At 37.4% G+C, this 25,873-nt stretch overlaps 1 protein-coding gene across 1 annotated transcript in view; it reads left to right on the top strand.

Annotated features, from left to right (window-relative positions):
• SLC9A2 (solute carrier family 9 member A2) overlaps positions 1–25,873 on the top strand; it is a 126,650-nt gene that overhangs the window by 13,664 nt on the left and 87,113 nt on the right. Inside the window, exon 2 of the mRNA XM_043997537.1 lies at positions 11,903–12,366. Coding sequence (XP_043853472.1) covers positions 11,903–12,366 — 464 coding nt within the window. The remainder of the gene's footprint in view (positions 1–11,902; positions 12,367–25,873) is intronic.

The following is a 25,873-nucleotide window of genomic DNA, read 5'->3' as shown; positions in this document are numbered from 1 at the left end:
CAAACATCAGAAACTTTTTTTTCCCCATGAAAATCCTTTCTTAGAAAATCAGATCTTAATAGCTGTGAAAGAAGAGCTTAGTCCTTTAAAATAATTAATTGGTTGATTTTCATTATGTAAATCAGTCATCATAACATTAATAGCTATCATTTTTATAGCACTTTAAGGTTTGCAAAGGGATTTACAAATACTTTCTCATCTTATTCTCACTCTAACTCTTCGAAGTAGGTGGTATTATTCCTGTTCTTACAGATGAGGAAACCGAGGCACATGGAGGTTAAGTGACTAGTCCAAGAACAATTCAAGTCTAGTGATTTTTCCTAATTCTTAGAGGATGACTAACAACTTAAACTGGCAACTTAATTGGAAATTAAAGAAATTTAACTGTTCCTCTTTCAAGTTTAACTAGCTGGCCAAGTAGGGATGAAGTTGGAATCAGGAATACCTGAGTCTTGGCAACTTACTGGCCTTTTGACTCTGAGGGTTTCATTTAAACTTTTTTCCCTTAGTTTTTGTTTTGTTTGTTTTGTTCAGTCTGTAAGGGAATAATAATAGCACCTACCTCACAGTGTTGTAAGGATTAAATGAGATAACATATGTAAACTGCTTTGCAAAACTTTAACCACTATATAATCAGTAGCATTAAGTTCCAGGACTCTGACTAGACCACAATACTTCTATGACACAGAAATAAGTCTGGTGATGATTTTGGTGACCTAACATAGGAATGGATACAAATCTCTTTTGGAGCAGTTGTCTCTTTTCACTGAAACTTCCTTGGTCATGCTGAATATTTTAGATAAATACAGAAAAAGTGGCCAAGCTTAATTCTAGTGGTTTCACGTGTGACACTGTGGCTAGAACACTGCACTTAGAATCAGAAGAGAGCTGGGCTTCAAATTCTATGGTGGCCAATAGAGAACTTCTAGGTTCATGTCAAATAAAGTTTGTAGTAGTCTGCTTGAGGAGTGTGCTGGTGGCCATCTACAGATGTCAGATCACCTCCCTCTTTCATCCTGCTTCCTCATCTCTAAAATGGGGGGGGGGGGAAGGTAAATAATACCTCTGCAGAACCGAACACAGTATGGTAGAGCAGATAGCATGTTGGACTTGGAATCAAGAAAACTTAGGTTTAGATCTTGCCCTGATAGTTTTAAACTGTGGGATCCTGAGCAACTTTATCTCTGTGTGCCTCAGGCATGTTCACAGGATTCCCTCACAGATAAGGAATGTTGGATCTGCATTGGTGAAGCGTGTTCTCATGCAAGGAGTTCCCCATGTTGCCCAAATCACATATTCCCCCAGAAATTCCACAGGGGTACCAACCTTATGGAGTTGTTGTGAGGCTCATTAGAGTTCTATGTGAATGTCAAATATTATTGTTAGTTATTGTTGCTATTAAATAATTAATAATAATTGCCATTAATTATCATTTTATTATTGAGGAACAACTACACTATTCTGGGAGTTAGGTACTGACCGTATGGTTTCATTGGTATAACAGACTCCTAGATTAAGAAAACTACCTTCACAGATGTAGATTAGGATATTAAGAAGTAATTGCAGGGGCAGGTAGGTGGCCCAGTGGATAGAGCACTGGCCCTGGATTCAGGAGGACCTGAGTTCAAATTCAGCCTCAGACACTTAACACTTACTAGCTGTGTGACCCTGGGCAAGTCACTTAACCCCAATTGCCTCACCAAAAAAAAAAAAAAAAAAGAAGAAGAAGAAGAAGAAGAAGAAGAAGAAGAAGAAGAAGTAATTGCACAGAGTCCCTTAGCTAAATAAAAGTCAGTCAGGACTTGAACCCAAGTTTTCTTGTTTCCAAGGTCAGCTCTGTATCCATTATGCCACCGTACCTCTATTATATGCTCTCATATTATCATATTACATTTAGAGAACAGCCAGGTGTCCTTTCAGTCATGTCCAACTCTGTGACTCCTGTTGGGGTTTTCTTTTTTTTTTTTTTTCAGAGCAATGGGGGTTAAGTGACTTGCCCAGGGTCACACTTGAACTCAGGTCCTCCTGAATTCAAGGCCAGTGCTTTATCCACTACACCACCTAGCTGCCCCCTGTTGGGGTTTTCTTAGCAAAGAGATTGGAGTGGTTTGGGCCACATAGCTAGTGAGTGTGTAAGTGTGTTATGTCAGATTTAAATTTAAATCTTCCTGACTCCAGGCCTGGCATTCTATCCACTGTACCAATTAGCTGCCCTAATCTGATGACTACTATAAAACAAAACACTGAAACGCATACCATTGAAAATATTAAATTAGGTAAGATTTATGGATCGTTGTGAGTGTTATTAACATGCTTTGTTCTATTTAAGTGAATGGTAAATTCTCTTTATAAATAGACTTTATCATACCCAATTAGTACATAATAGTGACTCATTCAAGTATCTGTATAATTTAAGGACAACTTTGGCAGAAAAGAGCAAACTTTAATTCACCAACTTGAAAGGGATGAAAGCATGCTGGTTTCAAGTGTTAAAAACCAGTTTAAGGGGCAGCTAGGTGGTGCAGTGGATAAAGCACTATCCCTGGATTCAGGAGGACCTGAGTTCAAATCTGGCCTCAAACACTTGACACTAGCTGTGTGACCCTGTGCAAGTCACTTAACCCTCATTGCCTTGAAAACAAAACAAAACAAAACAATTCAGTTTAAGAGAGTTGCCCATAGTTGTTTTCAATTATTGCCATGTTAAGTTAGTGTTTAATCTAGATCATTGTAGAGCAGAAACCTAATTGAAAGTCATTTAAGGTAATTGTCACAACCTGACTCAGCATGAGCATAGAGGTAGATTCATCAAAATTGAAGTACCCTCATTAGTCTGCCATCTCAGCCTTATTGGCAGTAAGGGGGAAGAGGGGCAGCCGGGGGAGGGGTATTGGTTGTGGGAATCATACCACCATAAAGACCGATCCTTTCCAGGTCAAATGTGTTTCATCAGCCACTGTCATGGCATGCTCCAAGAACCAGAAATCAGTACTATCAAATTATGGACCTTTAAATGAACTTAAATCAGTAAAAGCCACTTTTCTTTTGGTGGGGGACAGGAAGTATAGTGCAATGTCATAAAGCTCAGGATGAATTGCAAGCTCTATAAAACCACATGGGGACTGTTAAGCCTGCTTTTATAGGTGTGAGCTTTGGACCTGCTGTCAACAAATTACTCCAAACGAGTTTCATTTGTTATTGATGTGCTATACTTAACATGAAGCAGTAGGAGAAAGACTCCAATAATAGGATTGTAAAGAAAGAACAGTCAATCCAGACTGGATAATGGTAGTCAAGGGTGACTTTCAGTGTTTGAAAACGAGACACCTAAAGTTCCCCAGAGATAGCCTTGGACTGGGGGTGACATGATACAAAGGGAGAGCTTGAGAAATGGAACCTGAGTTAGAATCTTGACTTTGCCCATCTGTGCATCCTGTGTAACCTTCGACAGGGACCTTAACCTCTTTGTGTCTCAGTTTTCTCAAGTGTAAAAGAGGGCATTGTTCCTCTTTGGACCCTTCCAGCAATAGACTTATGGTCCTATGAAGGGTTATTGAAGTCAGAGGGAAATTATTTTGCACTTTGTACAATTGTTATAGTCATACAAAATAAGGAATACAGTGCCCATATATTATCTAAGAGACATCACCTGGGGCCGAATAGGGAAACATCTGCAGGCATAGATGAAAATCATTATAAACGCAATAGGGAATGTTGCAAAACTCCGTTGACCTGAACTTAGTGAATCTCTTCCATTGGCTGACACAGATTCCGAAAATATGGCTGGAGAGAACTGAAAAGAGAGGGAAGCAGACAGGAACTCTTCTACCTTTTACACATGTTTCTAGTTCTCTTCAGATGAAACTAACACATTGTAATAGCCTAGGAAGGAAGAAGCCACAATTTAGATAACTACGTTGGTGATGATTTTGGGGGAAATAGCTATGGTTTCTAAGCCAGCTGTGAGAACAGGGAGGGGGTGAAAAAAGCACTTCATTAATTAGGGACCTTTAATATTTTTTAACAGTACAAGAGTGGTGGAAGGTCTTATATAAAATTAAAACTGTGAATAATTCTAAATAAAAAGGTGGGAAACACTATGACAGATATTGCTGCAGTTTCCTCTGCCTATTTTTTTCAGTGGCTTGCCTCAGCTCCCAAGTACTGTTTCCATGCTATTTTTTGGTAAGGAAAACCATTGTGCCAGTTCCAATTAACCACACCATCTCATCTCACTTTTTCTTCAGCTTCCTTGAGAAGAAGTAAACTTATAAAATGATCAGATTGGCCAATTAGACATGATCTCACTGAATTTAGATTTTTTAATGGAGATTTTAGAAGCCAAAAGAAATGCTACAGGTGACAATGGAATGACTGAGACAATAGTCAGGACCTAAAACAGAAACAACAGTCTCTGGAACAATCACTTATTTTCTAATTCTACATGAGTATTGAGGAATAGCAGTAGCCATAGTAAGGTGTGTAAATAGCCCACTGCTAGATTTTCCTCTTGTTATTGAAAGTATAATTGTTCACTCAATATTCACAGATCTCCCAATTGTACCTGACCGAAACCTATTTAAGGGAAAGGGACAGTTCAGAAGACTTCTGTCTTACCCCTTAGACCATTGAGTACCTCACCTTGTCAGGGAGTTCAGCCTAATTGTAGCAAAATCTTTTGATATGACTATGGGGTGTGGATGGGAATTGTTTGCCATTCCAAAGGACTGGTATGCCTTGGATGCCCTGCCCCACCTAAGGATACTGTACTTGTGCCATAAAGTCCTTTTAAGTATTAGGTTCTCAGTGTCATCTGGGCTTGATGTGAGGAGACCAAGTTTCACCTGATATCCGAGTAGATTGTTGTTAGGACCATTGAAAATAAGGAAATTGTGAAGCAGACGTTGGGAAGTTAACTTTGTCCCCAGGTAGATTGACTTGAGACCAGACTGTGTACCCCCTGGAGAGTTTTTGATACTTTGGAAAGACTATGGGAACCAATTCTTTTACTGCTTTTTTCACCTTTTATTAATTTTTCTCCTTTTTTCTTCTCTGGCTTTCTTTTAAACCACCTTCAGAATTACCTCTACCAGAAGAAATTGAATATGACATGATTTTATATGATTTTTTTTGTTTGTTTTTAAGTGAGGCAATTGGGGTTAAGTGACTTGCCCAGGGTCACACAGCTAGTAAGTGTTAAGTGTCTGAGGCCGGATTTGAACCCAGGTACTCCTGACTCCAGGGCCGGTGCTCTATCCACTTCGCCACCTAGCCGCCCCATTTTCATATGATTTTAGTAAAAGGACCATTTGCTGAAACCCTCTGTTTCCATTGTATCAATTGTAGGATAACAACTGACTCTGACATTGTCAATAACTCTTGCCTTCAGTCCTGGTACCCTGACTCATTTAATGTGACAACCAAACATTCCATTAGTGTTGGATACACGGTCTTCCTTGTGAAGGAAAAATAAAAGAATATACAATTTAAAAAATATATGTAGAAGAAAAATATTACAAAAGCTGCCACCAGTAGAGCATTTTGTTATTAATTTGTTAAAATTAGTGTTAGATATTTTAAGAAATTATATACTAGTACATACAGGAAATATATAGTACTACATAGATGTATATATGTATATGTTTCTTAAAACCAAATTAGATATTGCAAATTTACATTTCCTTTTTTAATGTTCTTTCTTATTTCACTTGAATTATTTGAACTGGATGCCTAGATTATTCCAAATTGACTAGAAAAATTATATAGCTTTTAACTTCTTGACTTGTACCTGGTTCTATATTTGGAGAGTTTTATATGTTGTGCTGTGATTCCTATGTGCTCAGTATTAGTGATGACATACTGCTTGGCAGTTAGGTCAACAGTAATTAGATGCAACAGCTTTTGAGCATCATTCACAGAAAGTGAAAATAAATTTCTCTGTTAGTATTTTATAGTCTATTACAACGTGGCCCCAATCTACCTATCCAACCTTATTTATGCATTACTTTGCTACCTGTATGTTAAGGCCCAACAAAGATGAGTTTCTTCTTGTTCCTTACAAATGACAACATTATCCATCATCTCTGTTCCTTCTTTCCTGGAATATGCCTCTTAGAATCCCTTGACTCCTTCAAATCGGTTCCAACTCTACCTGTTCTTTTTTTTGGTCTCCCCAGCTGCTAATGCCCCACCCCCTAATTTACCATATATTTATTTTATTAATATATTATAATTTATGAATTTATTGTTATAGTGTATAAGATGTATTATCTTATATAAAATATATTACATGCCCTATTGTTTATTATGTAATATAATATATAAAATTTTATATATAATGTATTGCATTACATATTATTTTAATATATCCTTGTTGTATGATATATTCATATATTATACTTTGTGTTATTTAATAGATTATCTGCATATGATAGCATGATATATTACATATCACATCATAATATCATATCACAATGCTATATGTGATAATGTAATATATGCCATATCATACAAAATATAATACATGATCTATCACCACAGTATATTAATATATCATAATATATGATACATCAAATATGCTAATATATTTCTATATGTACATGTGTCCTTCAGAGAATGTTATGTCCTTGCAGCAAGAACTGTTTCCTTTCTGTCTCTACAGAACCCAAAACTGGCATAGGTTCCAGTAGGTAGCAGACTCTCGGTAACTGTTTGTTGGTTGGTTGATGGATTCAGAGAAAAGTAGGAAAAAGAAGTGGGGATACATTCTTCAGTGATTAGTGAGGTTGAAAGCTCTGTGTCTTTAGTAGCCATGAACAACCATTCTGGAGGTTGAGTCCCTAGTCTAACATTCACCCTAGAAGATTCAGCTCAAGTGTCATCTTCTGCAGAAAAGTACTAACGCCTCCCAGGAATGGCCTTCTTGCTACTTCATGTATGTTCTGCATGCATGTCTCTGTATGAGCATGTTGTTGCCTATTAGAGAATGCAAGATCCTTGAGGACATAGACTGTTTCCCTTTATTTTGGGTCTCTTTAGTGCCTGGCAAATAAGAGGCTCTTTTTTTGTTTGTTTGTTTGTTTTTGTGGGGCAATGGGGGTTAAGTGACTTGCCCAGGGTCACACAGCTAGTAAGTGTCAAATGTCTGAGGTCGGATTTGAACTCAGGTCCTCCTGAATCCAGGGCCAGTGCTCTATCCACTGCACCACCTAGCTGCCCCAAATAAGAGGCTCTTAATGAACATTTTGAACACATTGAAATAATGTGACTCTGGGCAATTGATCTAACCACATCTCTGTGAAGTGGTGTTTTCAACCTCTACCTCATAGTGATATAGGAAATTAAATAGCTGCAAAAGCGCTTTGAATTTCTTGAGAAGCAAAGCAAACAAAGACTTCTGGCCTTAATAATTATTGGCATCCACTATGTAGCACAGTGCCTGGCACATAATAGATACTTAATAAATATTGCTAATTGACCAATATGCTAAAAGAAAATAAAATTTTTACTGATAATGTGTAATATCAGGAGCTATTGTACAAACCACCATGGAGGCAATGTGGCATAATGGGAAAACTCCTGGATTTGGAGTTAAAGGAACTGGGTTTGAATTTCTCCTATTTAATATCTGTGAAACCTTGGACAAATCACTTGACCTCTCTCTTTCCTCATTTGTAAAATGAAAGGGTTGGACTCAATAATTTCTAAGGACCCTTGGTCTAAATCTATTCTGTGATCCTTTGGGGCAGCTAAATGGCACACTGAATAGAGCACTCTAGGCCTGGAGTCAGGAATACCTGAGATCAAATGTGGCCCCAGACACTTGCTAGCTCTGGGACCTTGAGCAAGTCACTTAACCCTATTTTCCTCAGTTTACTCATCTGGAGAGGAAAATGGCAAACCACTTCAATATCTTTGCCAAGGAAACCCCAAGTGGGATCATGCAGTCTGAAAAGACTGAGCAACAAACAACAACAAATGATCCTTTATCTCCAGACTCAGAAAGTCCATTAGAGCCTGAGACATGAGACAATAGGATAACAATAGAATTAAAAACAAGTGCTCAAACATCAGGCTCAATAAGCATGGTCTGAAAATCTGGTGAATGCTATGTTACCATAAACACAACTTATGGACAAAAATTTTAATGTGATTCAGTTACAAGAGAGGATAGTTCCTCTTATGAGAAAGTAGATTCATAGCCCTGTCTCTTTTCCGTCTTAATGAGTTTCTGCTGCAGTGGAAGTAAAATAGTAAATTATTTGTAAAGCACCTATATTCACAGAGTTTTATGTACCCATAATAAAAGTTGAACCAAACAGGGCTCAGTGCCTAAAATAGTCTAAATAGAAGTGAGCCAGAAATGTAAAGTAATGAACACCTGAACAAAGAAAATATACTATAATATAAATGATATAAAAAGGTTAGTAACGTGACCTTGGGCAAGTCATACAACTTCTGTGGACTTCAGGTTCTTTATCTGTTAGGTGAAGGGTTAGATTAGAACCAGATGATCTCTAGGTCCCTGGTAACTCTAAATCCCGTAATTCTCTGATATTTGAGTATAAGTACTAGCCAATACTTAGAAAATATGGCTAAAAAGAATTTCTTTAAGTAATTTCAGAAACTATTGTAATCAGTGCTCTATTTTTGAATCTGGACAAAAGTTGTCAGGAAGAATAGTAGTATTCTTTGCAAATTCAGTTTCCCTTTGCTCATAAAAACCTTTTTTGAGTCCAATTCAATTCTTCTGTTAGGTAGGGCAGTGAAATTTAAATACGTCATGAATTTTTGTTTGTTTTGTTGTTTTTTAAGCCACCAAATCTCAAAAAAAAATTGTGCTTTTAAATGCAACCCATGAATGAGATTCAAATTTATTTAACCCTTTATTAACTTATAGAGCAGCTTCATTCATTCTTATTAGTATTTCATTTTTTAAAAATTCAGTTATGAGTCCTAAACTGAATAATTAAAGCATTTGTATATGATGAAAGGAGAACCTATTTTAAAAAATGGATAGAAACAACTGCTATAGGGCTGCTGTTACCTTTAAATAAATGTTTATCAGTTTTCAGTAGTCTTTCTTTTCTTATTCATACCAATTCTATTCCTGTAATATCTAATCATTATCTTTTCTGATTATGCTTCCTAGATTCCCTTTATCTCTACTTTCATTTTCTTCCACTCCCTGTTTTCTGTTTCTGGGATTGTTCCTTTGTTTAACATCTCTTCTCAAGATAATCTGACCACTGCTGACTTTATGTACATCTAGAGATGGTATGCCATTTGACCTCTATAGTGTGATGTAAAAGGAACAATACTTGTCCTCATATAGATGGTCATAGTTTTGGATTTCTGTTATTAGATATTTGCTTTTCAAAATCCTTCTTTCTTTCTGCATGGTGAGCCTTTTAAAAATATATACAATATAGAAGAGATTAATGCACTAAAACTGCTAATGCCTTAGTGTAAATTACTTTATTAAGGATTTTCTGCCATGGAAGGAGAGGCTAGAGCAGTGTAGAAGCACCCCTGAGTCTGGGGTGCACTAAAAAGGGAGAAAAAGAGACAGAAAGGGGGGCAGCTAGGTGGCTCAGTGGATAAAGCACCGGCTCTGGATTCAGGAGGACCTGAGTTCAAATTCGGCCTCAGACACTTACTAGCTGTGTGACCCTGGGCAAGTCATTTAACTCCCATTGCCCCCCTGGGGGGAGATAATAATAAAAGACACAGAAAGTAGAAATGGGGGACAAATATATGGTTTTGCCTAGATCTATAGATAGATAAATTATGGATGGATGGACAGATGGGTGGGTAGATGGATGGATGGATAAATTGGTTGTTTGGTTGTTGTCCTTCATTTTCAAAGAGGACCAAAATGATGTTTGGGTCAAGGTACAGTCTGACTGTGACTGATCAGACCAGTATGAGCTGCGAATATTCTACCACAGTTCATGCACAAATAGTCCACATGAACATTTGGGGTGGAGATGTCTCTAAATTTGCACATCTCACGTTTCTTTTGAGCTACTGCAATTCTGCTTTGCTTATAGAGCATAGTACCTTCTTTGATGCAGGCATGCCATGTTGGGTGGTCCTTTGCTAGAATCTCTCATGTCATGTAATCAATTTCAAAGTTCTTCAGAGAAACTTGAGGGTGTTCTTGTATCCATTGGATGGATGGATGGATGGAGCATTTATTAAGGGCATAGTATATGACAGGTACCTTGTTAAGTATTGAGGCTATAAATACAAACAAACAAAATATTCATGTAAGTTCCCTCAAGGAGCTTACATTCTAGGCAGAAGAAGAGATATAAAGGAGATCTGGAAAGGGGCTGGAGGTATGCCTTGGCGAAGTCAGGGAAGTGAAGTGAAGGCTTAGATCCCAGGTTGATTTCCCCTATCCTCATCCCCATTAGTTGGTTCCCCACATTGGTTACAGAAGCAGAGAAGGTAAAGGTGAAGCCAGAGTGGAAGAGCCATAATATGGAAATTTCCAGGGAAAGTCCTTACTAATAAAGATTTCCTTTTTGCATTGCCTTCCTAGTTGCCTCTATGTCTTGGAGGGATGGTGTTATTAGATCTCAGCAGTTAAATAGACCTCATGGTGCTAAGCCTTTAGCTTAGACAGTGGGAAACCCTGGAGTTGTGTTTTTTAGCCTTATTCCACATTACACTCCAGCAAAGGTGGTTTCTTATTTTATCCTTGACAGAAGCCCTAGGGATTTGGTAAATAGGGAAGATTGAGGTCTGCTATTATGCTCTTCATCTCAATTACATAATGATAGCTGTGGGTAAATGGCATCACTTAGTTCAATATCCTGAAAGCCCACTGAGGCCTGGTTGTTAATGGATTTACTTTCCTTCTCTGTTGGTCAGTGAAGTCAGTAGACAGGGGGCCATAAGTACTGAGCAGCTGGAGCAATTGACTATTTTTATATACTACCTGCTATAACTTTATACAAAGCTGGGTTGTTTTTTGTTTTGTTTTAGAGAATAAAGTCTGCTCAAAACTCTTACTTAAAAATGCTAATTTCCTTTTCAGTTCATTACACTGTCTCAACCACACATAATATCATCAGTTATAGTTTGCAACAGATTTAGTGCAGAGCTTCAGAAAAATAAAATTTTGTATCCAAGATTTCTGAGATAATAATATAAATTCTTCCAGATCCTTGGTTCTTACATTTTAATAGAGCATATTTGAGTTTTTGTGTTTTATGTGACAGATTCTGAATAATAATGACTGATATTCATATAATGTTTTACGGTTAACCTCTTAAAACAACTCTGAGGTAGGTATAACCAATATTATTTTCTTTATTTTATAGATGAGAAAAAAGAGCCTCAGAAAAGATAAATGACTTGTTCATATTCAAGTAGTTAGTTAAGTGTCAGGAAGATTGTGAACCTAGTCACTCCTGACTTCAAGAACAGCATTCTGCCCACTATACTAAGCTCTTTCTCTACAGAAAATAGACTTTGCTCTTTGGAGTGTGCCTCATTCTTTTTTAAATGGGATGCTAAACATTATTCCATTTTAAGATTATTAAATGAAAAAAATTAAATATGTATCAAAGGAGGATGAATATCAGAATCTTATACAATTCTCTGAGTACAGTATTTATACAGTTCTTAAAGGGAGTAGTGTGCTAAAGAATAAAACCCAAACTGTGTAATTCTTTAACTATCAAATTTTACCTTCTAATTTTAACTCAGCATGAATGTACTCAATAAGGAGAGGGGGAGTTGAATTCCGCTTAATATCATGCATTAAAAGCTTTGACTATGCTACTTTTCTGATTTTGAAAACTCTTTTTTAAAAAGGACAAGTTAGGACTCTTCATGAGAATAATGTTTAGATAATCAAAATGTTTTTTGTTATCATTCTTCCTCACAGGCTTTCACCTCTATCACAAGTTGCCCACAATAGTGCCTGAAAGCTGCCTTCTAATCATGGTTGGACTTCTACTAGGTGGGATTATATTTGGAGTAGATGAAAAGTCTCCACCTGCAATGAAGACAGATGTATTTTTCTTATACCTCCTACCACCCATTGTTCTTGATGCAGGATATTTTATGCCAACCCGTCCTTTCTTTGAGAACATTGGCACCATATTCTGGTATGCTGTTGTAGGGACCCTTTGGAATTCTATTGGCATTGGGATCTCTCTGTTTGGCATCTGCCAGATTGAAGCATTTGGCTTGACTGACATTACTTTGCTACAGAGCCTGCTTTTTGGCAGCTTGATTTCAGCTGTGGATCCCGTGGCTGTGCTTGCTGTCTTTGAAAATATTCATGTCAATGAACAACTTTACATCTTGGTATTTGGAGAGTCACTGTTGAATGATGCTGTAACAGTGGTAAGTTATTTTTTCCAAATTGCATTCTTGCTATCGAGTGATAACAAATCCTACTTCCATCTTCTTTTGTATCAAAATTCCCATCTGGAAATGCTAGGAAGATGCATCTAGTGGTTGTGCTGCATTCAAATCCTAGATCATATAAACTAATTTTAATGTCAGAGGAGACTTCAAAGCGATGCTGATGTTTGAATCTTTAATGATTTACCATGCTGAGTTGTTTCTAAAACAGTACTCTTTAATCATTATTCAAGGGATTTTTCAGGTTCCCAAATTATTGATGAAAGCTCATGCTAACAATATATTGTATATGTGATATGATAACACTATATGACACATAAAATGGGTAAATAATGCCTAATAACAAGTAAACCTCATTGGGAGAGTCATTTTGAACTGTTCATGAAGAGTTTTGTTGATGATTTTGTTAATGATCTTAATATAGATTTATTATTCCAGACTGCCTTCCTCCTGTAATTCAGTAAATATATCTCTTTTTAAAATCAGTGGAAGCATTTTCTAGAATAAAAATTAATTTGTGGGATAGTCTTACTTTGGGGGCAATGGAGTTTACCCAGCATCAGCACTGAAAGTTTGAAGCCCCATCCTGAAACTCTAGGAGGGCAGTAGGGAGAGAAAGGACAAAGGAGGTTAACCCTCTTCTCACCTTTCTCCCCTGCCACACATCCTGCTGCCACACTCAGGCACTATTGCAAAGGAGCTGATTGAACTCCCACTAGCTAATAGGCTTTAAAACTGTCACTAATTAGGCATATCATTTGTTGCAGAAAAAGAAGAAAAGGTGCCCTCTAGTTAACCAAGTATCCATTATCTTTTGCATAATTTCTGGTTATTTATTATTCACCATTTCCCATCATTAATTCAGATACTCCAAAGTTGACTCCATACTTTCATCTATAAAGAACTATTTCCCTTTCTTTGCTAATCCACTCAATTTTGTCCCATTGAAATGGAAGAAGGTATAGTAAAAGGAAATAATATGTTAAAGAGGAAAGAATTGAGGCATTGGAAGTAACATAACCCATAGTACCAGGGTTATAACTCAACCCAGTGGCAGCCTCCTGGAATGTGTATGATCTGGGTTCAAATCCTGTCTCTGATTCTTAACAGCTTTTGTGACCTATGACAAATTATTATGTCCCTGGGCCTCATTTTTCTCATTTGTTAAATGAGTAGATTGGATTAGATGACATCTGAGGGTTCTTCCCACTTTAGATCTATGATCTTACAGTCATATATCCTATGTTGCTATTAAATGTTTTTCAAATGTTTTCTTTAATCATATCAATTTAATCTGTAGTTGAAAACTTTATTACAAAGAAGCTACATTCCATAAACCATAAATCCTACTTCTTTAATCCAGTGTTTCTTTTCTTTTTTTTTTTAAGTGAGGCAATTGGGGTTAAGTGACTTGCCCAGGGTCACACAGCTAGTAAGTGTTAAGTGTCTGAGGCCAGATTTGAACTCAGGTACTCCTGAATCCAGGGCCAGTGCTTTATCCACTGTGCCACCTAGCAGCCCCAATCCAGTGTTTCTTAATGGTGATTTGTTAATAACTCACCTGGACTGTATGTTAACTGAGAACATTTTCCACCCCATTAAGATTCCCAGAAAAATCCAGTTCTTTCATGTTGACTTGCATATGAATTTATGCACATTTTTCCCTTGACAAGGCATTTTGTTGTTATTGTTATTCAGTTGTGTCCAACTCTTGGTGACCTTGTTTGGGGTTTTTTTGGCAAAGAGATTGGAGCGGTTTGACATTTCCTTCATTTAATAGGTGAGGGAACTGAGGTGAACAGAGTTAAGGAACTTGCCCAGGATTACATGGTTAGTAAGCATCTGAGGCTGCATTTGAACTCACATCTTTTCAACTGGTATTCTATCCTTTTTGCTATCTCTGGTACTCTATCCCTTGTGCCACCTAGCTGCCCTTGACAAATTGTAGAAGAATATATAAATTATACAAAAGGAATAGAATGCCTCTATGAATCTTCATGGGTCTCATGTTGTAAGACTAGGATTCCTAGAAGGGTACTATTGAATATAAAAAAGGGGGATAAATAAAAGAGATGTAATAGCCACCTACACTGTACCTGATATTGCTGTGTAATAAAGGTTATAGGTGTTGGGAAGTCAGGTTAAACCGTTAATGTAAAATTTAGAATTAGATGTCATGTTTCCACACTACTCTGCCCCCTCTTTTTTTAAATGAGTCAAAAGTTCAATTATTTACTAATTTCTTTAAGAATTGGGATGTAGAAGAACTGCATGAATTAGAGGAAATCATAGTTCACAGGAAGATGGAGATGCCTATGTCTCCCCACTGTGGATCCTAACTATGTTGGTCTTATGTTGGTCTTACACAAAAGGACCTTTGGTAAAATAATACTTCATGTGTGGAGATATGGGGGAAACTCAGTGCAGACGTGCAGTTTGGTAATAAGATCCAGAGGCACATGCGGGGCCGTGATGGATGTTTCAGCATAGAACCATCAAGGAAAAGATGATTGTGGAGAGAGAGAGAGTGCTGACACAGGCTGGGGCAGTGGGCCAAGCCAAGGAGCTGCCATTCCAAGTCTGAAAGGAGGAACAAGGACAAAAAAAGAAGGAAGAGCTATCCAGGCCAAACAAAAAGGAGTGTAGTTATTCTTTAGATGTGGAAGCACTTGTCATATGGCCAATGGGTATAGGTCAAAAGTATGGTGTAGTAGTTCATAGCACAGTATACATCCTGTGGGGGAAAGAATACACCAAGGAATCCTATGGTTCTGACTACATGATGCCAAAATATCAGTCAATTCAGTTGAAAATTCAGTCCAACAAATGCATATTGTATTTCCCCAATGCAAAATAATCAGTTTGACTGACTTATTTTTCACTGAATTGTCTGGATTTTATCTTACTGACTTGTCCAGGTGTTTGGGATCATGGACATAAAACCTGAGATAGCTCATGTTCAATAGGTAGGTGCTATAAAACAGTATTAATGGAGCTATTTTATGAAATATTTTTGGATTAATTATTCCATTATTGTCATAGGGCATATTTAAACTCCTCTGTAAATGGTGAAAGAAGTAGGATTATGGCCTAAGCCAATATTTTAAAAATTGCAAGTTACTTGGATATAACAGAGTTAGGGATGGAGTTTTTTTTAAGACAAGAAACATTTGTTTATGCTTAAATCTCTTGGGAAAATGTAGAGATTAGTAGTTTATCCATTGTTGACCCAAACATTGTGGGTTTTATAGCTTCTTGATCGAAAAGAATATAGTGGGGCACATACTATTCTAGTTAGGTAAAATTCAATAGCCACTCAGTAAACATCTAAATACCTACTCTGGCAAAAAGACTGTCCCTGTTCTCAAGGAGTTCACAGTCTACGGGCAAGATACAATGTGCAAATAACTATGTAAAAACAAGTTATATATAGTATAAATTTGAAATAATCAGTGGAGGGAAAATATAGGAATTTGGAAGGCTTCCTATTGAAGGTAGATTTTAGCTGGGACTTGAAGTAAGCTAGGGAAGTCAAGAGGCAGAGATGATAATGGGAATCTCTATATGCATGGGGTTAATATGTGAAATGGCCAGGAGGAGGGAGATGGGAGATGAGGTATCTTGTTTGAAGAACAGTAAGGAGGCTATTGTCAATGGATCAAAGAGGAGGTGTCAGGCCAGTCCAGAGGAACCTCTTGGCTGCGGCTACTGATGCTTCTGGAACTCAGCCCATGGATGGTGAGAAGCTGGGGGCTGGGGTGGGGGGAGAAAATGCAGGGATCTCTGCTGGTGCTGAGGTGGGACTCTGTTGTTTTGCCCATGCTCAGACCCAGGAAGCAGTCAGGTGGCTGCCCAGGCCAGGGAGGGGTGTGGGCATGTTGGAACTTGGAGCCACAGTGAAATAGGATTGTGTTCCTCAGTTAAAGAACAAGCGGGCCTGTGGTTGCTTGCAGACCAGAGCATAGGCCCAGGGGTAGTGGGCAATGAGCCTCTCCTTAAATTGTACCACCTTGGACCCCCTGAAGTTTGGGACAGTACACCCTGAAAGCAGTGTTCCACTTTAAGAAGGAATTAAAAGTCAAGAAATAGGCTAGGAAAATGAGTAGACAGAAAAAATGTGGACCCTAGAAAGTTCTTTGGTGACAAGGACAAAATATACCCTCAGAAGAAGATAACAAAGTCAAAGCTCCTACATCCAGAGCTTCCAAGACAAATATGAATTGGGCTCAGACCATAGAAGTGCTCAAAAAGGACTCTGAAAATAAAGTAAGAGAGGTAGAGGGAAAAGTGGAAAGAGAAATGAGAGAGATGCAGGAAAGTCATGAAAAAATGTCAACAGCTTGAAAAGCCAAATGGAAAAGGAGGCACAAAAGCTCTCTGAAGAAAATAATTGCTTAAAAATTAGGATTGAGCAAATAGAAGCTAATGACTTTATTAAAAATCAAGACACAATAAAGCAAATCCAAATGAATGAAAAAAATAGAGGGCAATGTGAAATATTTCCTTGGAAAAACAGCTGACCTGGAAAATGGATCCAGGAGAGATAATTTGAAAATTATTGGACTACTTGAAAACCATGATCAATAAAGAGCTTAGACATCACCTCCCAAGAAATTGTCAGGGGAAATTGCCCTGATATTCTAGAAACAGAAGGTAAAATGGAAATTGAAATAATCTACTGATCACCTCCTAAAAGAGATCCCCAAATGAAAACTTCCAGGAATATTATACCCAAATTCCAGAAATTCCTGGTCAAGGAGAAAATATTGCAAGCAGCCAGAAAGAAAAAAATCAAGGGGCAGCTAGGTGGCAGAGTGGATAGAGCAACAGCCCTGGGGTCAGAAGGACCTGAGTTCAAATGTGGCCTCAGACACTTAACACTTACTGGCTGTGTGACCCTGGGCAAGTCACTTAACCCCAATTGCCTCAACAAAACAAAACAAAAAAAAAACAATTCAAGTACTTTGGAGCCACAGCCAGGATAACACAAAATCTAGCAGCTTCTCCATTAAAGGATTGGAGGGTATGGGATATGATATTCCAGAATATCCCATATGTCCATAAATGCACAAGCATTTATGTTTTTATCTTTTTTTGTGGGGCAGTTGGGGTTGGGTGGCTTGCCCAGAGTTGGATAGCTGGTGAGTGTTGAGTGTCTGACACCGAATTTGGGCTCGGGTCCTCCTGGGTCATGCCTCCTTTCTTCTCCCTCTATTCTATTTCATCTAGTAATCTCATCAGCTCCTATAGATTCAGCTATATCTCTTTGCTGATGATTTTTCTTCTTCTTCCTTTTTTTTGCAAGGCAATGAGGGTTAAGTGACTTACCCAGGGTCACACAACTAGTGTGTGTCAAGCATCTGAAGTTGGATTTGAACTCAGGTCCTCCTGAATCCAGGGCTGGTGCTCTATCTACTGCACCACCTAGCTGCCCCATGATGATATCTTTAAAAAAATAAAATTAAGCTCGGAAAGGAATGCACTGGGAGAAAGGAAAAGGGAGAGGTTTAATGGGGTAAAGTATCTCACATAAAAGAAGCAAGAAAAATCTTATGGAGTGGAGGGGAAGGTGGAGGAGGTGCAGGGGAGTGAGTGAGCCTTACTCTCATCAGAATTGGCTCAAAGAGGGAATAACATACAGACTCACTTGGTATAGTAATATATCTTGCCCTGTGGGAAAGGGGAAGGGGATAATGGGCGGAGGGGTGAAAGAAAGGAAGGCAGATTGAGGGAGGGGCAGTCAGAAGCAAAACACTTTTGAGGAGAGATAGGATGAAAGAAGATAGAAAATAGAGTAAATATCAAGGGGAGGAAATAGGATGGAGGAAAATCCAGTTAGCAAAAGTAACTGAAAAAATTTGGAGCAGAGATTAGGGTGGAACACTATTGTGCTGTAAGAAATGAGGAGCAGGGTGCTATCAGAAAGACTTAAGAAAAATGCATTCCATCTACAGAGAAAGAACTGATGGTGTCTGAATGCAGATTGAAGTATAATTTTTTTGTCTCTTTTGTTGGTTCCTCTTTCTAAAGGTTTTTTTTTTTTTTCTGGGTCCGTTATGGTTTTCATGACTGCACATATACAACTTATGTTGAATTGCTCAAGTGCTTAAGGGGCTGGGTGGGGAGGGAGGACAAGTATTTGGAACACAAAGTTTAAAAATCAATGTGGGGACAGCTAGGTGGCGCAGTGGATAGAGCACTGGCCCTGGATTCAGGAGGACCTGAGTTCAAATGTGGCCTTAGACACTTAACACTTACTAGCTGTGTGACTCTGGACAAATCACTTAACCACAATTGCCTCACCAAAAAAAAAAAAGAAAAAAAATCAATGTGAAAATTTGTTTTTATGTGTAACTTGGGGAAATAAAAATGTTAAAAAAAGAAAAAAAACAATATGATTAATGCAGATTGCTTTCTGTCTTGGGGAGGGGGTGGGAAGGGAGGGAGGGAGAAAAATTTGGAACTAAAAATCTTATGAGGGGCAGCAAGGTGGCGCAGTGGATAAACCACCGGCCCTGGATTCAGGAGGACGTGAGTTCAAATCCGACTTCAGATGCTTGACACTTACTAGCTGTGTGACCCTGGGCAAGTCACTTAAACCTCATTGCCTGCCAAAAAAAAAAAAAAAGAAGAAGAAATCTTATGAAAACAAATGTTTTCAACAAATGTTGAAAACTATTTTTACAAATAACTGGAAAATAATAAAATACTTTTATGATAAAAAAGAGAGAATGTGTCAGGGTATAAGATGGGGGAAGACTGGAAAAGTGGAGAAGACAGGTTATGGCAAACAGAAGATTTTATATTTTATCCTGGAGGTGTTAAGAAGCCATTGGATCTCTTGTAACAGGATTAATGCAGAAATAGGATTAATGTTATTATGTGTATATATATGTGTGTGTATATATATCTATATCTATATCTATATGTATAGAGATATATAGATATAACCTATATCAGATTACCTGCTGTCTAGGGGAGGGGGGAGGGAGGGGTGGGAGGGAGAAAAATCTGAAATTGTAAAGCATGTATAAACAAAAGTCGAGACCTATCTTTACATGTAATGGAAAAAATAAAATACCTCATACATTAAAAAAAAAAAAGAAACTATGGAATGGGGGGCAGCTAGGTGGCATAGTGGATAAAGCACTGGCCCTGGATTCGGGAGGACCTGAGTTCAAATCTGGCCTCACACACTTGACACTTACTGGCTGTGTGACCCTGGGCAAGTCACTTGACCCTCATTGTCCTGCAAAAAAAATTTTTTTTTAATTTTTTAATTAAAAAAAGAAAAAAAAGAAACTGTGGAATGTTAGCTTAAAGAAGGGAAGAAAAATTAGGTGAACAGTAACAGTTAAACCACCTAAAGGAGCTTCATGTCAAAGAATTAAATTTGTTCTGCTAATCCTATGGGTCCTGTGTTCTCATGCCTATAGGGAAGAATTAGGAACAGTAAGTTCAAGTTGCACAGAAGGAAATTAATGCTTGATATTAAGGAAAATTTCCTAACACTTAGAGGAATCCAAAAGTTTTATGGGCTGTCTCAGGAGGTCATGAGTTTCCTCTTTTACAGGGCCATATGTTACAGAACTGTTTCTTTTTTTCCATGTTGGTTGAAGCAGACTAGACTGTCTCTGAGGTCTGATTCTCAGAGGTCTAACTATCATTTTGTGATTCGTGTTTAAAGGAGATTGGGGCTGATTATAGTTATCATACTTTTGGTGATTTTTAAAAAATGAGGAAAGCTAGGAAAAACCTAGGATTGTTGTAGGAAATAACACATGGGGGCAGCTAGGTGGCACAGTGGACAGAGCACCGGCCCTGGATTCAGGAGGACATGAGTTCAAATCTGGCCTCAGACACTTGACACTTACTAGCTGTGTGACCCTGGGCAAGTCACTTAACCCCCATTGCCCCACAAAAAAAAAAATTTAAATAACACATGTACACACAGAGAAAGATGTACACACATGTATAAACAGAAAAAAAGACTATATAGCTAAAAAGGAATACACCACTTGCTTGTTAAAAAGGGAATGAAGACTGTCTAATGTCAAGAGGAATCATGGCTGTTCTGTTCAATTGTTTAATAGTTCCTAGTTTAAACACCTGTCAGGATAATGCCCGAGATTTCTTTTGTGCTTAGCAATAGCTAAGTTATTCATGATCAGAGTTTTAGAATGCTTTGACATAAACCAAGTTGTGTGGGTTAGCTGTTTTATTATTATTTTTGTTTGTTGTTTGTTTTTTGTGGGGCAATGATGGGTAAGTGACTTGCCCAGGGTCACACAGCTAATAGGTGTCAAGTGTCTGAGGCAGGATTTGAACTCAGGTCCTCCTGAATCCAGGGTCGGTGCTTTGTCTACTACACCACCTAGCTGCCCCAATGTGTGGGTTAGCTGTTTTGGTTAAATACTCTTACCAGTATTATATTTACTCTACTAGGATTGTATCTACTAGGATTATATAATCTACTAGGATTATATTTAAGAACTCCTTTCATTAAATTTTATGTACAACCATAAAAAAAAAAAAAGAAGCCATTGGAGTTTTTTGAGTACGGAGATGACATGATCAGACCTGTGCTTTAGGAAAATCATTTTCGTGGGTGAATGGAGGATGGACTGCAGTGGGAAGAGACTTGTGGTAGGCAGACCAACCAGCCTGCTATTACAAAGTTCACACTTGAAGTAATAAAGGACTGAACCAGGGTGGTTTGTGAAAGTGTTAGAGAAGAGAAGGGGGCACGTATGAAAGACACAATGAAGGCAAAATTTAACAGTCCTTGGCAACATATTGGATATGGGAGGTGAGAGAGAATAAGGAATTGAGCATGATACCTAGGTTGCAGGCCAGGGTGACAGGGAAAATGGTGGTGCCATCAACAGTAATAGAGAAGTTTGGATGGGGATAGGGTTTGTAGGGAAAGATATTGAGGTTGGATTAGGACATGTTGAGTTTCAGGTATTTACAAGACATCCAATAGATAGTTGGAGATGTGAGACTGAAGGTCAGCAGAGAGGTTGGGGCTGGATAAGTATGATGATTTAAAAATCATCAGCAAAGAACTCTATGAACACAACTACCAAACACTCTTCACACAAATCAAATCAGATCTAAATAATTGGAAAGATATCAATTGCTCATGGATAGGCAGAGCTAATATAGTAAAAATGACAATACTGCCTAAATTAATTTACTTATTCAGTGCCATACCAATCAGGCTACCTAAAAATTATTTTATACAGCTAGAAAAAATAATAACAAAATTCATCTGGAAAAACAAAAAATCAAGAATATCCAGGGAAATAATGAAAAAAAATTCACAGGAAGGTGGGTTAGCGGTACCAAACCTGGAGCTTTACTATAAAGCGGCAGTCATCAAAACTATCTGGTACTGGCTAAAAAATAGAGTGGTAGATCAATGGAATAGGCTAGGCTCAGGAAATGCAGTAGTAAATGACACTAGTAATGTAGTGTTTGATAAACCCAAAGACTCCAGCTTCTGGGATAGGAACTCAGTATTTGACAAAAACTGCTGGGAAAACTGGAAGATAGTATGGCAGAAATTAGGCTTAGACCAACATCTTACACCTTATACTAAAATAAGGTCAAAATGGATACATGATTTAGACATAAGAGGTGATACCATAGGTAAATTAGGAGAGAAAGGAATAGTGTACCTATCAGATCTTTGGAAAGGAGAACAGTTTTTGACCAAACATGAGATAGAGTATATTATAAAATGCAAAGTGGATGAGTTTGATTATATTAAATTAAAAAATTTTTGTACAAACAGAAGCAATGCATCCAAAATTGGAAGGGAGGCAGAAAGCTGGGAAACAATTTTTGAGGCCAGTGCTTCTGATAAAGGCCTCATCTCTAAAATATATAGGGAATTAAATCAAATTTATAAGAATCCAAGTCATTCCCCAATTGAGAAATGGTCAAAGGATATGAACAGGCAGTTTTCTGATGAAGAAACCAAAGCTATCTATTCCCATATGAAAAAATGCTCTAAATCTCTAATGATTAGAGAGATGCAAATTAAAACAACTCTGAGGTACCACCTGACACCTATCAGATTGGCTAAAATGACAAAAAAGGAAGATAATAAATGTTGGAGAGGCTGTGGGAAAATTGGAACACTAATGCATTGTTGGTGGAGCTGTGAGCTGATCCAACCATTCTGGAGAGCAATTTGGAATTATGCCCAAAGAGTGATAAAGCTGTGCATACCCTTTGACCCAGCAATCCCACTTTTAGGTCTTTTGCCCAAAGAAATCATGGAAGGGGGAAAGGGACCCACATGTACAAAAATATTTATAGCTGCTCTTTACGTGGTAGCAAGGAATTGGAAGTTGAGGGGATGCCCATCAATTGGGGAATGGCTGGACAAGTTGTGGTATATGAATACAATGGAATACTATTGTGCTGTAAGAAATGATGAGCAGGAAGAGTTCAGAGAAACCTGGAGGGTCTTGCGTGAGCTGATGATGAGTGAGATGAGCAGAACCAGAAGAACATTGTACACAGTATCATCAACATTGAGTGTTGACCTACTGTGATGGACTATATTCTTCTCACCAATGCAATGGTACAGAAGAGTTCCAGGGAACTCATGATAGAAGAGGATCTCCAAATCCAAGGAAAAAAAAAAAAGAAAGAAAGAACTGTGGAGTATAGATGCTGATTGAACCATATTATTTCTTTTGTTTTGGGTGCTGTTGTGTTTTTTTTTTCTATTTTGAGGTTTTGCATCACTGCTCTGATTCTTTCTCTTGTAACAGGATTAATGCAGAAATAGGATTAATGTTATTATGTGTATATATATGTGTGTGTGTATATATATATCTATATGTATATGTATAGAGATATATAGATATAACCTATATCAGATTACCTGCTGTCTAGGGGAGGGGGGAGGGAGGGGAGGGAGGGAGAAAAATCTGAAATTGTAAAGCATGTATAAACAAAAGTTGAGAACTATCTTTACATGTAACGGAAAAAATAAAATATCTCATAAGAAAAAAAAAATTAAAAAAAAAAATCATCAGCAAAGAGATATAGCTGAATCTATAGGACCTGATGAGATTCCTAGATGAAATAGAATAGAGGGAGAAGAAAAGAGCAGAGGAGTCATGACCTGGATGATGATCCAGCAAAGGAAACTAAGAAGGAGCAGTCAGGTAGGAGGAGATGAGAGAGAGAGAGAGAGAGAGAAAGAATACAGTATCACAAATACCTAGAGAAAAACAAAGAGAACTTGGTTTTATGTGATACCTACACTGAATCATCTCATATTTAGATTTCCAAAAAATACAGAGTATATATACTAATCATGTGTTTTTTCTATTCCCCATTTTTCCATTTCTGTTGGACTCCCTAAACACTAGGCCATGTTTTCAAGCATGCTTAGTTTCTCTACCAATAAATACAAATTCAGGTTTTTAATTTATACCATGAAATGGCACTTGATGTATTATTTTACCTCCAAACATAAAAATAAATAATTTATTAACTACCATTCAGTAAATGGGGGGGGGGGCAAATTCAACTTCCTTGGGTGATATCTTTACTCCCAGGGGGTAGTTTGTGAGTATAATTTTGCTTCAGTTGAGTGGGTGATGACATCATCATTCTTGAAAAAGTTAATCCAGGCCATTTGTTCACTAGGAAAGTACAATAGGAAGCAGGGGAAAGGTCAGAGAAAAGGAATTTCCTGTGTTGTTACTGTCTCTGGAATGAATAAATAAACCAGGTGAAAAATTCTTATACTCACTCATGTCTTCATTGGTATGCAGCACATAAAAATTGGAAGAGGCGTCTTGCCAGTGCTGGAGAGATATAAAAGGGGACCAGGCAGAAAATAGCTAAAGACTTAATTATAACTTCATTGACGTACAGCTTTATTAGATTTTAGAGGGATGGTTGCAGGGGGCGGGGGTGGGGGGTGGGGGGAATGTTTCTTATTTAACTAAAAGAAAACCCTTTCATAACATACAAAGTTAAGTAAAACATAGGTATAGTCTTATCTTACATATCTTTCTTGGATATCTTTTGGTATTATCTCTTAATAAAATCATTTATTGAAAGAGAAGGATCTTTATCCAACACAATTCCAAAGGACTCTGTGATGAAAAATGCTATCCACCTTTAGACAAAGAATTGGAGTCTGAATGCAGATTAAAGCATACTATTTTTTTACTTTACTTTTTTTGTGGGTTTTTTTGGTCTGTTTTCTTTCCCTACATGACTAATATGAAACTCTGTTTTCCATGTTTGCACATGTATAACCATGTCAAATTGCTTATTGTCTCGGGGAGGGCAAAGAAAAAGAAGGGAAAGAGGGAGAGAATTTGGAATTCAAATTTTCAAAAAACAAATGTTTAAAATTGTTTTTGTATGTAATTGGGAAAACAATAAAATATTATTAAAGAGAAAAAGAAAGAGAAAGGTCTTTGGAATAAGCAATTGTGAGTAAGGAAACACAATCACAGCTCAGTAGATTAGTCTCATGGAGGGGCATAGAATAGCTGAGCTATTCCAGAACCAGTATCTAAGCCCTGATTCCTGGCATAGCTCTCTATTCAAAATACATATATTCTCTCTTTTTCCCATGGTATTTTAGAGAAAAAAATAATTTTGTGGCCTAGGAAGTTGTTTGATTAGAATTCTCATGCTTTTTCCCCCCTAACTTTTCTACCACAGGAAAAAATATTTTATAATTTTTTTCTTGGTAGGAAAGTATTTCTTAGTTCCTCAGTTATCAGTCTACAAGATATGAAAAAAAAAAGATAAAAACAAAACCAAAAAACCAGTTCCTGCTCTCAAAGAGTCCATAGTTTCTGAGAAACGCTGTGATTTCACGGTATTCCAGATGAAACATTTTTATGAATTCATTCACTTACATGAACCTCACTGGCACATGTTTCAGTCTCATGACAAAGTTGGTTTTTTGTGTGGTCACTTTAATGTTTTATTTATTTACTTTTTTGCAGTCAGACCTCATGTTCTTTTGGTCTTGTAACTTGGATTCATTGAGGAAAGATTGGCAGTTGAAAGGAGTCCAGTGAAGTATCTTCAGACTGCAGTCATTTCCACTGGCCATAGTAATGAAATGTAATCTTATGGAATTGGGAAGTAATTAGTAACACTTCCAAATTATTTTTCTCCTTTAAACCTTCAGTGTGAATATTAAATTGTTTTGCCAAAAATGAAATACAATTATCTAAACTTATATTAATTCTTATTAAAAGAACATTAGCCATATCTTTGATTTTTAGATAACTCTGAACTCTAAAATTCACCTCATTACTGAACTTAGAACATAGATATATCTCCTAGTTTAATCTTGCTAAAATGTCATTATCAAATTTAGGTCACCCATTCATGACCTGAGAGAAATCTGTCACCCTGCTTCCCCTTTGAAATACAGTAATGCAATATATAAATAATCACAACCACAAGACACCATTTAAGCATA

The sequence above is a fragment of the Dromiciops gliroides genome, chromosome 3 (genome assembly GCF_019393635.1).
Source record: "Dromiciops gliroides isolate mDroGli1 chromosome 3, mDroGli1.pri, whole genome shotgun sequence".
Taxonomy (NCBI): Eukaryota; Metazoa; Chordata; class Mammalia; order Microbiotheria; family Microbiotheriidae; genus Dromiciops; species Dromiciops gliroides.
This window is presented reverse-complemented; position numbering and strand designations above follow the sequence as displayed.